The 14,859-nt window shown below is 41.5% G+C and overlaps 1 protein-coding gene across 1 annotated transcript in view; it reads left to right on the forward strand.

Moving 5' to 3' along the window:
• Window positions 1–3,002: 3,002 nt before the first annotated feature.
• Window positions 3,003–14,859, forward strand: part of LOC111144941 (phospholipase C epsilon 1) — a 276,379-nt gene continuing 264,522 nt past the window's right edge. The window contains exon 1 of the mRNA XM_022499553.1: window positions 3,003–4,184. Coding sequence (XP_022355261.1) covers window positions 3,003–4,184 — 1,182 coding nt within the window. The remainder of the gene's footprint in view (window positions 4,185–14,859) is intronic.

The following is a 14,859-nucleotide window of genomic DNA, read 5'->3' on the forward strand; positions in this document are numbered from 1 at the left end:
CTGTGGGGCGCCTGGGTGGCTCAGTGGGTTAAAGCCTCTGCCTTCAGCTCAGGTCATGATCCCAGGGTCCTGGGATCGAGCCCTGCATCAGGCTCTCTGCTCAGCAGGGAGCCTGCTTCCTCCCCTCTCTCTGCCTGCCTCTCTGCCTACTTGTGATCTCTGTGTGTCAAATAAATAAATAAAATCTTTAAAAAAAATTATATAGTTCTTGACATGAAAAGCTATTCATGAATTTGTAAAAAAAATAAATAAATAAAAAGCAGGTGTAAATCAAGAAGTACAGCATGATTAGGTGCTTGTGTAATTATATACATAGTATCTCTGTGTGTTGGTGCATAGGGAGCTTCCTGGAAGGAGTTTCCTCAAAGTATTAATAGTGATTATCTCTGGATAGTGGGATTTATGTTAAGTTGAAATTTTTTTCTTTGTGTTTTTCTGCATTGTTTGAATTGTTTTACACTGAGCATATCTTTCCAAAAAATAATAGAGGCATTTTTCCAAAGAAAATAAGAAAGAAACCAAGTTAGAAGGAGAATGTGAAAGGTTTGTGGGCTGATTAACTCCCTGGGAAGTATCTGATTGATAGGGTGTCCTCTAATTTTTCAAGGTAATTGTGAAGACTGCATGTGCTGGGAGCAGGTGAGAGTTTGTGATTGCACTTGAGGGTTACATACGTAAGGGAAGAGGAGTTGCTACTTCTTTGGGACAAGAGGAAAAGGAAAAAGCAAGGGGAAGAGGGACACCTATGTGGCAAAGGGCAAAGATAGGTCACACCTGCTGTTGACAGCAGAACATGAATGCTCATCAGTTGTCTTGGAAAGGACAGCTATACCTACAAAGGAATGGTATACTTGTGATGGGCACCTATGGTCTCACAGTGCCTTGTATATCCTTGATGATTACACTTGCCATACTGGGTTGAAATTTGTTCAGTTCTTCCTCTCAATAGACTGGCAAGCAGGCCCTGGATATCTAGCCCATTACACAGTTCCCAACATAGAACAGGGTTCAGTAATTTGGAGAATAAAGATAAGCTGAGTTATTTTTCAATAGTGCTTTTCATAAATTGAACATTTTTATGTCCACTAATATTCACCTGAATAATTTCTTATTCAAATAAAACAGAGGGAGGGATGCCTGGATGGCTCAGTTGGCTAAGCGTCTGCTTCAGCTCAGGTCATGATCTCAGGGTTCTGGGATCAAGCCCCCCATCGGGCTCCTTGCTCAGCAGCCTTGCTCAGAAGTCTGCTGCTTCCTCCTGCTTTACTCTCTCTCTCACACAAATAAGTAAATAAAATCTTAAAAAAAATTAAAAATAAAAGGGAGTACACACACAAAGTTCCATTTACCACATCTGTTCTTTGTTCTTTTCCCTTTTTTGCCTTTAGATTATTTGAAATTTTTTTATGTTTCTAATATTTTGACTTATTACCTATATCTTTTCTTAAAGTTGTTGCTTTGGGACTTAGGGTATATGTCTTTAACTTATGACAGCCTGTGTTTGGTAATATCATACCAATTCATGTAGAAAAAAATCTTGTAACAGTATACTTCCATTTCTCTTCTCTTGACCTTGTGTTTTTATTGTCATATATTTTTCTTCTGCATTTGTTAGAAACCCCATAATACATTGCTATTACTTTTGCTTCAAAAGATCAACTATCTTAAGTGATTTACAATAAGAAAATTTGTATTTACCCACATATTTAACATTTTAAATACTCTCTTCTTTTGCATCGATTGAGATTTCTATCTGGTATCATTTTCCTTCTGCCTAAAGGACTTCCTTTACCATTTCTTATATGCAAGTTTGCTGGTGATGAGTTCTTTCAGCTCTTGTGTGTCTAGAAAGTTTTTATTTTACTTTTGTTTTCAAAAGGTATTTTTATTGGGCATAGAATTCCAAGTTGGCAGTATTTTTTCTTTCTTTTTTATTTTAAAGTACTAAAAGAAAGTACTTTAGAACTTTAAAGATTTAACTGCACTTTCATCTGGCTTGTATTGCTTCTTATTTTATTTTATTTGTTCATCATGTAAGTGTACTCTTTAATCCCTGTCCCCTATTTCACCCATCCCCCACCCACCTCCTCATGGCTTGCATTGTTCCTCATGAGAAGCCTGCTAACATTCTTATCTTTGTTCTTTTCCACTTAATTTGTCTTCTTTCTCCAATCTTTGTGGCCTTACTGAACTCTCAACTTTGTTTTTTCTTTAAATCAGCACTCTGTTGGGCTCAACCTGAGTTCCACTTTCCTCTCCTATAGCTAAAAGCTCTCAAGCTACAAGCTAGGGCATTTATAGGGCTCACCTCATTTGTTTGTTTTTCCTTATTTCAGGAATCACTATTCTGTATTACCTGTTGTTTGATATCTAAAAACCATTATTTCATATTTTTTTCTGATTTTTTTTCAGTTGTTTAAGGTGGGGGGATAATTCTGGTCTTTGTTATTACTCCACTTTGGCTGGAAACAGAATTTCTGAAATATTAAATCAGAAAAGTACCTAAAACATTGAAAGTAGCTATCAATTGCAAAACTTCTTCCTCAAAATTGGTTCATATTTTGCATTAGCTTAGAATTATTATGAAGTTCATTTCAAAAATTTTATTTAGTGCCACAGTGTTTGACATCATGTCTTTTTCTTTCAGGAAACATTCAAACTGGAATTTTAAATCATTAGTAAGTCAGTGATGGATCAGAATTTGCAGAATGTAATCCCGAGTAAAAATCTCCAAAAGAATTACTTCAAGTAATAGAGGAAAGAAGGTTGAACTGCCACCTAAAACCCTGGTCTAGAAAAACATCGCAGATGTCAGAAAGTAATAACTGGAGAAATTTATTTGGCTCTTAATGAATCTGAATCAAAAAAAATTGTCACACTGTTTCTCAGAGGACTTCTGTGTCTGAGAAATAATATTTTAATAATAAGTTGTTTTGTAAAAATCTTGACATGATCACCAGAGAGGAGAAACAGTAATAGCTAAAACCTGTGTATGTGTGAAGATGACGTCAGAAGAAATGGCAGCTTCTGTTCTCACACCTGTAACTCAGAGAAAAGTAACATCCACTCCATCGGCTATAGATGAAAGTAGTGAAAAGGTCTCAGACATCAGTGTTCTGAAGGCACATAGCATCAGGCAGAGTGGGCAGACTTCTACCACTGCACAGATGAACAAACTTAAAGAAGAACCTTCTGGAAGCAACTTACCCAAGATTCTCTCGACAGCAAGGGAGAAAATAGTGAGCGATGAGAACAGCAATGAAAAGTGCTGGACAGAAAGCACACCAGTTTCTGTGGAAAACCTTAACATTAACCAAAACGACATACTGACAAAGAGCCAGTGTTATGACACGTGCGATTCTGTCACGCAGGAAGACCCATATTTGGAAACTGGAATCCCGTCCTCACTGGAAAGAAAGGTGTTCCCTGGAATTCAACTGGAAATTGATGGACCTCCCATGGACATTAGTCCCTTAGGAAGTCAGTCGGCCATCATAGAGACTGGCCAGGCACACCCTGATGGCAACACAGCAGCATTTCACTTTCACTATGAAGTTGACAGAAGAGTGTCAGATACTTTCTGTACCCTGTCAGGCAACTTGATTTTAGATGATTGTGGAAACTGTGTACCACTGCCTGATGTTGGTGGGGAGCAAAAGAAAAATTATGAGGCATATACTTGTAAACTTATGGAATTGGCTGAAAACTGTGATAATAAGAATGGGCAGCTGCAGTGTGATCATTGTGACACCTTGGATGACAAATACTTATGCTTTGAAGGTTCTTGCCGAAGGGCCAGTGTGCTATGTTCAAGTGACAGCCTTTGCAGGGAGGACTTGACTAACAGTCCCCCTGCCAAGACTTTTCTGAGCCATTTTGAGGACTTCCCTGATAACTGTGAAGATGTAGAAGAAGATTTTTTTAAGAGCAAAAAGGAGAGGTCCACTTTGTTAGTGAGGAGATTTTGTAAAAATGACAGGGAAGTAAAGAAATCTGTGTATACCGGGACAAGAGCAATCATGAGGACTCTGCCTTCTGGTCACATTGGGCTGGAAGCTTACAGTTATATCGATCAGAAGAGAAGTGGTCTTTTATTGCCCTGTGGGAGATTTCTGGAACAGCTGTCAGTGGTGGCGATTAGGCAGGATGGAAGCCAGTGCCTATCAGAAGCCCAGTGGTATCGGGTAAGAGTTAAAGTTTCTTTTTGACCACTTCTTTAAACTTGATCTTTGAAAAATCCAATTTTCCATTGTTTTAATTCATGGAAAGTGTTAAGTTCTGTCAAACTGTGATTCTTAGGGGAAGTGTTTTGTAGTTACTAGAAACTAGTAGACCTTACAGATACTCCAATCAGTAGCTGTTAAGATTGAGTTAACTTTGCAACAATTTAAGTATGTATGTAAAATACACATATATATGTCATCAGGAGTGCAGAAATTAGGGAGACTCCCAGGTTACTGTATGTAGGATTATAACACAGACTCCTGATAGTGGGAAAGCAGCTCCACTGACTGATTACCTAGTCATGTCCTTTGGAGGTAGATGCTTATGTCTTCCTTAGGACATGTTTTTAGGTTGCAGGACCTAAAAGAATTTAAAATCTGGTTTCTTCCATTTTCCAACCAATGTTCCCAGTATCTTCCCTTTTTGCCTTTTTTGTGCCATGGACCCCTTTGGCAATTTGGTGAAGTCTGTGGACTCAGAATAATGCTTTTAAATGCATCAAATGAAATACAAAGTGTTATAAAGGACACAGATGATGTGGCCATATGTATACATACCAAGAAATTGTTTGAAATTACGTTATATAGCAGGGTAGGTGCTTCTTTATTAACACATTAAACAGTGACATTCAGTGAGGCGATGACTACTGTAATTTCTAAGTGGTAAGGGATGTCAGTAAGGAATGGTTTCCCTGTGACTTTCCCAGTTTAGCCCTGCAAATCCCACATCCAGGGAAACCTCTCAGTCCCGGGCTGACCACGGCAGTTGGTCACCCTAAATATAAATATTCTTTTAGGGTTTTGACCACGACCGTAATATATGGACATATCTGTGATTTCTATTGGTGACAAGATCCCAGGTGCTGGTCCCAGTGCTGAGTCTTGTTTCCTATATTCATAATTGCAGGATGTGCCAAATGTCTAATTTTCACGTTCTAGTGTTTCCCAATTCCTTAAGACCTGGCCTTGTGAATAAATACCCAATCTAGAAAAACATGCCTTTTACTGAAACATAACTGGTGTATTTTTACTATCATCATCATCAGTCACAGGAGCTGATACTTACTGAGCATTTTACACATGCCAGACGTTGGGTCACATAATTTACATACTTGATTTCATGCAATCCTCTCAGCTACCCTCCAGTATTGGTATGATCATTAACTTCATTGTATTGCTGAGAAAACAGAGTCTCAGGAAAGTCATGTGCCTCGGCCAACGTCACTTAACTGCTAAGTTAAGTTAAGTTGAACAGAAGACTTCTGTTCATTTCGGTGTTCGTTGATTGAGTTGCCACACTCACTGATGCTTCTGGACTGGGCTGTGTTCAGTGTGGCAGTTCTAACCCTGGCTCTGTGTTAGAACCACAGTGTCCAGGTCCTACTCCAGACCCTCTGAATCAGAATCGATAGGGTCAGGCTCAACGTGAATGTTTTTTCAGAGTTCTCCTGGTGACTCTATGGTTCTGTGGGGTTGAAAACCACTGTCCAGGAGCTTTAACTGAGCTCTTTGCTCTTTGGTCAGGACGTTTAGGGAATATTTGCTCTGTTACCTAAAGACCCTGACCCTACTTGGGCTCACAGGAGTGGCAGGGCTGAGCCAAAAGCCTGCCTGAAAAGGGATGACCCGGAGGCCCTTCTTTCCATGCATTCAACCTACCATTCACCCAGCAAGTCCCCAGATTTGTTTTTGCCACCTTACCTGATTCCTCATAAAACCCGAGTCACAAGAAAGGTGATATCAACGACACATAGGCTCCCCAGCTCTTCTGACTGAATTTTGCCCATGTAGGGAGAAAGGAGCTCATCACAGTAATGTGTCTTTCCAATTAAAAATGCAGGGATTTAAAAAATTCATGCACACCTGAAATTGAATGTTAAGAATGCAACAGAGTCCATAGTCTCTCATGGTTCCCTTCCCCTTCCAATTTCCCCCAACTCTATGGACTCTGAAAAACAATCTGAGGGGTTTGAAGCGGCGGTGGGTGGGAGGTTGGGAGATCCAGGTGGTGGGTATTGGAGAGGGCACGGATTGCATGGAGCACTGGGGGTGGTGCAAAAACAAGGAATACTGTTATGCTGAAAAAAAAAATTAAATAAAAAAAAAAAGAATGCAACAGAAATTTAAATGCTGCAAAGGGAATGGAAGCGGATTGGTTGAGAACTGTTATCATAGGCCACCGCCCCCCACCCCCACACCCACTTACACAGGCATGAGGGTCATGTGTCTGCTGTATATAATTGCAGAATAATTTCTGGCATGACCATACTCATTCCTCCAGTTTCTGGAGCCACTTCTTCTCCTGGGAATGTCCACAGGTCCCTAGCTCCGGTCTGCCAGTCTGCCCCTTTCTGTTGGTCAGAGCCCTGAGATGGGTAATTATCAGTTGAAAAGGACCAAAGAGATGATGCAAATCATCTCCTCCCTTCTTAGTCTCTGGAGGCTGGGAGAGGTTGCCACACCTCGGTCAGAGTAAACTCCAAGAAGTCCTCTCTCCTGTCTGACTTGGTTCCAGGAGGCTGTGGACATATTTATGAACCCTTAAGATGAAGCTGGGGAAAGGGCTGACTGTCTTGTCCTTTCTGAAGGGAGAGTTCTGAAAGGGAGAATCCTTTTTGAATAGTCAAACTATACCACAGCAGGAATGAGTCAGTATTTTCTCAAGTATAGTATTCTTTCACTATCTCAGTTTTTAGTTTAGAGTCTGGTAGAAATCCTTCTCAGAGTTGCACAGATGAATTATAGCCACTTCCCCAACTCCTATAAGTGGCTTCCTTCACCTGAATAATGTGGACCTTGATGGAATGCTCCCATTCCTGATCATCTCACACATATCCATCCTGGTTCCCCAATCAGATTATAAGTTGATTAAGGGCAAGAAGTGGCCATACCTTTTATCTACTCTCCATGACGCAAGCCTAATGCCAAATATATAGAAAGCAGGACAATGTCATCTTAGGAACATGGTCTCTGGAGTGAGTCCACCACTGCAAGTCCACCATTTGCTGCTGGTGTGATCTCCAGCAAGTTCTTTACCTCTTTGTTTCTAATCACCTTATATGTCAACTGGAGGTAATCATATTTTTAGGGGGTTAAATGAAATGACACTGTGAAGTCAACAGCACAGTATCTGGCAAGGAGTGGGAGCCACTGTTCTCACTCTGGCAATTTATTATATGCTTTGTTATGAACATGTCCCCACCTCCTTCTGCTCTTTGGAACCTCTCCCATAGGGGCAGTTCATGGTGCTGTGAATTTGAATGTCTGTCTCCCTGTCTATGAAGTGGTAGCTTGTACAGTCCTTCCTGCACATTTCAAGAATGTGTTGTATGTCCAGTTAGTTCCTCTGCCTCCCATTGCAATTTTTTTCTTGTATGCCTTCGTCAAAATGACCCAATTAATTTATGTTTGCACAGCTGTGCAGAGAAGAATGGGAGACATTAATGAGGATTAATGCTTGCTGACTGGCTAACCATATTGGTATTCTCCTCCCTCTGCTTGTGAGAAATGAAAACCCTACCCCTTATCCAGTTTCAGCCACGCTCCTCCGGCTCTCCTGCTCTCCATTTATTGGCTTCACAAGATGGCATATTTTGGCAAGTGGCTGACATCTCTAGGTTGAAAGTTGGTTAAGGGTGTTTTTCCTTTTAAAAAATTCTCTCCCTGCCTGAATTTTGGGGGAGTTCAGGGTACTTAGAGTTATTCTGAATATGAAAGACATGAAGTTTCTGCCTGTGCTGCAATCATTCATGTAACCTGAGTTCCGTGAGCCTTGAGGGTTGGAACGTGGAGGAGGGGAGGGTGGCCGGGACAGACAGGCCACCAGCTCCCATAGCATCACTTCACTGATCTCCCTGCCGTGGTCCACAAGACAATTTACTGTATAACAATAGGTACAGCAAAATAGAAAACAATGAAGTTTTATTTTTAAAAAAAATCAGACTAGAAAAACTGTAAATTAGGAAGGAAAGCCAAACCAGCTCCTTTGTTGCTAGTTCTTATTCTTCTTTCTTCCTTCTGAAATGTATCTTCTTCATTTTTTTTCTACTCTTTAGCACAGAGAATTAAACTTCAGAGGCAATGAAAAATTTTGAATGTTTAACATACATACCTTTGTCAGTATATATGTTGTTGAGTCCATATTTTCTCTGCTGTGTGTCAAGGCACCAACCAATAATAAATTCATCTTCCCGGTTGTAACTTTTTAGGGATGATCATATATCCATTGGGCCCTGCTGTCCAGTGTTATAACAGATGGCTGCTGAAGTAGCAAGATGTTTTATTTTCTCTTCCAGAAATTTGGTCTCCCTACAGGTTGGGTACAGTGTGGACCTTGAAAATAATTAAAATTTCACAGGTTGTGCAGGCTAAGCTAATTGTCTGGGCTTCATGGCATGCCAAGCCTCCTCTTCCATTACTAAGGGTTATGTCAAATTCATGACATGGGTATGGGACGATGCTGGCCCCTTCCTGCTGAGCACAGTGAAAGGGAATCCAGCTCCCAGATGGACGGCCCCTGCACAGTTTAGTCACATCTGGTGCATCAGTGGCAAATGTGACAGGCTGTCAGAGGCTGACTCTGTGATGATTGGACAACTTTCCCTTATTAGCTATATCGGGGCAGTTTAGGATACATTTACCTCCACATCTTTGTAGTAACACCAGCTCTTTGACTAGGATTAGGCCAAAAAAATGGAATGAAAAGGAAAAATGCTGACCCTGGACACTAATTTCAGGTGAATATATTCATGGCCACTGTTATTCACACGGTAGCCTTAAGACAGTATCAGCACTAGTATTCCCCCTGCCCCACTTCCCCAGATGTCCTGCATAATGAGAATTAGCAGATGGAAAGGCCTCATCCCTGGAAATGGGCCATGGTTAAAATGTGGCCTGAAAAGAATTGGAACCCGTAGGCAAGGTTAAGACCATCAGATGGAGCCCTGATGTAATAATCCACACCCTCCATTTTTACACAGGAGGGATTTAGTCTGCCCATAGAGTGACCTCCTGTAGTCATGAATGCTAATAGTGTCCCTCTCCTCTTAGTCCCCTCCCTGGCTGCTGATTCAAGTATAGCAGTCCCCCTAGGCCTCATAGGCCTCCTGGAGTAGTGTGGAGGTTTCTTCCCCAGTGACCACAGGACTCAGCATCAAGGACTGAAGCATCATTGGGAGTGAGGGGTGACTGTCCCCTGACCCTTCCATGACTAGACTAACTCATGGCTTAGGCAGGGCCCACCCTGAAAAGCTGTTCTCAGACAGTGGTACTGGGTCATTTTCTGGTCTTGACGAGCCCTATGACACCAATATGGTGTTCCGTCTATTGGTTCTTTTTTCTAGCAGCTGCCCTGGATGTGTTCAGAGCCTCAGATTATATATAGGTCCTGCAGAGTTCAGGCATCCAAATCCCTAGCCCTAACCAACATTCAGCCCTTGAGCCCCTGCCCCGTCCCTGTCATTTAGGCCATCACCCCTCAAGCCCTTAGTCTTCAGCAATGCAGAGACACCATCATCTTTCAAAGGTAAGGAGAACCCATAATTTGAATCCCGATAGCAGAGCTCTTTGGAGGCAAGGAGAACTTCTTTGATTTCTTCTGTCTTTAATAGAGTTATTGAGATATAATTTTATATACCATAGAGTTCACCTATGTAAAATGCAAAATTCAGTGTTTTTAAATATATTCACGGATATGTGCAACCATCACCACAATTTTAGAACATTTTCATCACCTCAGAAGGAAACTCCATACCCTCTAGCAATCACACTGCATTCCCTTCATCCTGCCTCCCTTCCACCACCCAGCAGCATCCACTAATCTACTTTCTGTGTCTATTTCCCTATTCTGGACCATCAGATGAATGGACTCATATAGTATGCACTCTTTTCTGACTGGCTTCTTTCATTTAGCTTGCTACATTTTTAAATTTTAATGCCAGTGTAGTTAACACAACATAGTATTTTTAAGATTCAAGGTATATCCGCTCTGTAGCATGTATAGGAACTTTGTTTTTTACCTCTGAGTAATACTCCGTTGGGTGAACATACAACATTTTATTTATCCATTCATCGGTTATTGGACATCAAATTCTTTCCACTTTGTGTCTGTTATAAATAATGCTGCTATGAACATCCATTTGCAAGTGTTTGTGTGGATATATGTCTTCATTTCTCTTGGGTACATATCCAGGAGTAGAATTACTGAATTATGTAACTGCGTTTAACCTTTTGAAGAACTGCCAGACTGTTCCTCAGCAGCCGCACCTTTTACATTCCCAATAGCAGTGTTCGAGGGTTCCAGTGTTTATACATCCTGGCCAACGTTTCTTAGTGTCCTGTTTCTGCTTCTAGCCATCCTAGTTGATATGAGGTGATATCTCATTGTACTTCTGATTTGCATTTTCCTGATAGCTAATGATGTTGGGCAATTTCTGTGAGCTTATTGGACACTTGTACATCTTTGGAGAAATGCCTATTCAAATCCTTTGCCTATTTTAAAATTTCTTTTATTTTCAAGTTGTTTACATTTTGGATTTAAGTCCATTATCACATAAATGATTTGCAGTATGTATGTGTGTGTGTGTGTGTGTGTGTGTGTGTGTGTGTATGTGTGTGTGTGTATAGGTACGGATATGGATATAATGAATGCAAGTCAAGAAAGTAGTAAAGAAGGCTTATAATTTTAATGCACAGTGAAATTTGTTAAATATTTTCTTTGGACATTGATCTCATTCTCAGTCTTTTTAAAATTTACCCACCCCCCCATCAACAACGGTCTAGTCAAATTTTTTATCTTCCTTCTCCCCCAAATTCTTTCCAGACTCCAGTCAGTGTAGTCTCTCCCTCCTCTTCTGCCTAAGCTTGTATTATATAGGCCATTTTTCTTATCACCTAAATTCTGTTCCCCAGAGCGGTGGCTGGGAACCAGATTGTCATCTGCAAACTTGTGCATTACACTGAAGGCATCCAAGGCAGGGCTGGTTGAGGAGGACACCACTTTATAGTAGTGTACTTCATTATGCACAAGTGGTGGACCAGGCCTAGGCTGAGGCAGACAAGGTGCCTTGGCGGCAACTTTTAAGGAGGCACTCAAACTCAGGGTCTCAGAAGTGCCAGCTCTCTACTTATCAGGGAGTACCTCCTTAAGTTTTGAGCTCTAGGCAACTCATTTGTCTCATCTTAGTCCTGGTCCTGGATAGAGGGTCTCTAAGAGTCTGTGGTTTAGAAATGCCTATCATCTTTTCAGCTCAGGAATGGCTTGGACTAATCCCTTCATAGACCTTCATGCAGATACTGTTAAAATACAAGCTAAGAATGGTTCTTCATGTTTAAAGCAATCGAAAAAAGAAAAAAAATCAAGAGAAGAATAATATTTCCTGACATCTAAAAATTATATGGAATTGAAATTTCAGTGTTCACAAATGAAGGTTATCAGAACATAGCTGCATTCATTCCTTTTAGTACTCATGTATTTTCTGTAGCTGCTTACTCCTTTTTTTTTTTTTTTAAGATTTTATTTATTTGACAGAGATCACAAGTGGGCAGAGAGGCAGGCAGAGAGAGAGGAGGAAGCAGACTCCCCGCTGAGCAGAGAGCCCGATGTGGGGCTCGATCCCAGGACCCTGGGATCATGACCTGAGCCGAAGGCAGAGGCCTAACCACTGAGCCACCCAGGTGCCCCAACTGCTTACTCCTTTTAACAGCAGAGTCGAGGAGCTATAATTGAGACTATATGGCTTGGAAAGACTAAAGTATTTATTATCTGGTCCTTTAAAGTAAAAGTCCCCCTGTTTTAGAACATCCCTCTCCACCTGGCTAGTTTCTACCCATCCTTTAGTCCTGAGCTTAGATTTCACATCCTCTTGGTGGTCCTCCCTGTGGGCCTCTCCCCCACCACGGACCCCAATCCGAGTTTCACTGACAGTCAGTGTTAATGCATATTTCTTGAGTAACTCCTTGAATTATAAATAAAGGCAGTTTCCACGCACTGCTGACGTCTCTTTCTGTCCTTCCCCAGACCCAGTTCAGGCTTAATAGCTGGCCTCCCCCTGACCATCAGAGCTTGGAAACACTTTGAGCAATACCTAGGATAGAATCACAATTTTCCATTGATATTCAGAAGGGTCTTTTTCAGTCCTGTGAACCTGGAGACCCATGCTTGTCACCTCCACAGACTTGGCCTGCAAGACAGAGAGGAAACATTTTTCCGTCTCCTTGCCCCTGACCCTCCATTTCAATTGGCTGCAAAAGCCCCTGGGAAAGTTGCCAAATGTTTTGTGCTTACAAAGCAGGCATCTGAGACTGCCATTGTCTGCAATGGGCCAGAAAATAAAGAAGCCCCCCTCCTCTCAAGATCCTGGAGCTCTGTCCCTGTCCTTTAGCACCCCCAGTCTTTACAGGCAGAGATTTCCATCATGGACCAGAGGGAATCTAGCTTCTGTTTCTCAGTGGTGGTCAGGGTTGGGGTTGGTGAATGTGAGGGATAGGATAGCATGCTGTGTTGAGGAGATCATTCTTGAGTTTGGAGGTGTTTGATCAATGTCTTCAATCTGTCTGATCTCCAGTACTCTCATTAATAAACATGGGTCAGCCCTCTCTCTCATACACACACACCCAAAATAAGACTTAAGTATCAATTCCACCTCGCCCATTAACTGGTTGTATGACCTTAAGCAAGTCACTGTAGGACCTGAGATTTTAGTTCCTCTGGGTATAAAACAAAGTTAGGTTGGCTCAGTTGGTTAAGCATTTGAGTCTTGATTTCGGCTCACATCTTGTGTTGTGGGATCCAGCCCCCCATCAGTGTCCGCGTTCAATGTGGAATCTGCTGGAGATTATTTCTCTCCCTTTCCCTTGGTCCCTCCCCCTGCTCATGCTCTCTAAATAAATAAATACTTAAAAAAAAAAGTGAGGGCAGACATGTATTCACTGTCTGTCAGACACTGTTGTATAATTTGTATATATTAGTACATTATAAGTTATACATTTCTTCTTAACTCTGAAAGCCCAAAAGTCTGTGATTTTCCTGATTTAAGTCTTGACCCTGGATTTATGGTTGAGTAAATATTCTACCTCCCCCAGCAGTACCTCCTGGAGATTTGATCTGGAGGGAACACTGTCATTATCCAGCCCTTGCAGCAGTGGATGGGCCCAGGAGAGGTGTCTCTTCATCAGTGGCTGAGCCCTACATTGTCTGTAGCAGGAAAACAGCAAGCACTTGGTGGGCTCTTATTGGGTGCCAGGCACTGCGCTTTCCAGACATGACCAAGGTCACACAGTGTGAGGACTCCAACCTGGCTTGGGCTGCCTCCAAAGCCCAGACTCATAACCACTCCTCAGAGGTTCCTCTGGAAGATTCTGATGTAACTCATCCCTATAACTTGGCGGAGGTTCTGTTCCCTTATTAAAGTGAGCAAATGTTGAGCTGGATGAGCCCTTAAGCTGTTTCTGTCTTCAAATGTGATCTGGGTGTGACCTTTGGATGAAATGGGAGAGATGAGGAACAATACCAAATCTTAATGTGAGGGGTGTGTTGGCTATTGAAATGGCTAAGATTTGTTTTTATGACTCAGCCTGCTAGGGGGAGGAAACCAAGCCCGAAGGTTTGAATTTTTAACTGAATTGCTGTAATTTAGAAGTACATTTTGAAAGTTTTATAAGTAAGTAAGCAAGAACAAAGTCCAAAGCAAACTGCACACATCTGACTCAGAATCTATAGTTTATTCATGATCATGCTGAAATGACCCAAACTGGTGGGAGCATAATTTAGTATTTTTCCATTTTAATTTAAAGTTTTCTGTGATCTTCCAGGGTTCTGACCAACTGACCTGAGTATGAAAAACATTACTCAGAAACATTTCTTTCCATAGTCACACCATTAAAGTGAAGTTTTCACATCCTTCACAGGGCTGTGAGGCTGGAGAAAAAAAGGGGGGGGGGGCTGGTTGTGTAGTCAGATGCTAGGCAAACATTATAAAATGTCCCTCCAATTATAACTTTTCTCCTCTTACTCCAGGCTCTGAGGTTTCAGCATGAGGTACCTGGAGGGAAAGGGGATTCTGAAACTATTCTAGAGGCAGCAAAACAAAGCTGGAGTCAGCTATTCCTTTCAGAAATGCTGCAAGCATCCAGGGGAACCTGCTTACTGAAACCTGACCCTTTGGTTTCCCCATTGTGATGCTGGCCTAGTTTTCATAACTTCATTTTCAGCTTGAGATTAGGTGACTTTTATCACCGACACCTACTTCATCTTATCCCTGTGTTTTAATAAAATAAGGAATCAATTTGTCTGTATACCCTGTTGAGTAGCCTAGCTTCAGAAAATTTAGCACCAAATTATAAATGGTGACACTTTAAAAGTGAGTGTGGATGTGTCTTGAGAGCCAGCATGTGGGAGTTTGGCAGTTGGAAAACCCCATGGCCTCACTTTTTCCAGATTGTGTACCCTTCCATCAAATAATTTCTTAGCCTTGAAAAACTCTTCTATAGCAAGGGAAATGTTCATTCGAGCTCTAAATTGGTAAATCCAAAACTTGTTTAGTAGCAAATTCATTATTTTTCTCTTTAATGGGGCCAAAGAAAATGGTCTCAGGCCCTGGATGGACCAGCAAGTTCTCCTTTTGATGGCCACATACCA

Source organism: Enhydra lutris, unplaced genomic scaffold (genome assembly GCF_002288905.1).
Source record: "Enhydra lutris kenyoni isolate GAN:26980312 unplaced genomic scaffold, ASM228890v2 scaffoldscaffold12, whole genome shotgun sequence".
NCBI classification, from domain to species: domain Eukaryota; kingdom Metazoa; phylum Chordata; class Mammalia; order Carnivora; family Mustelidae; genus Enhydra; species Enhydra lutris.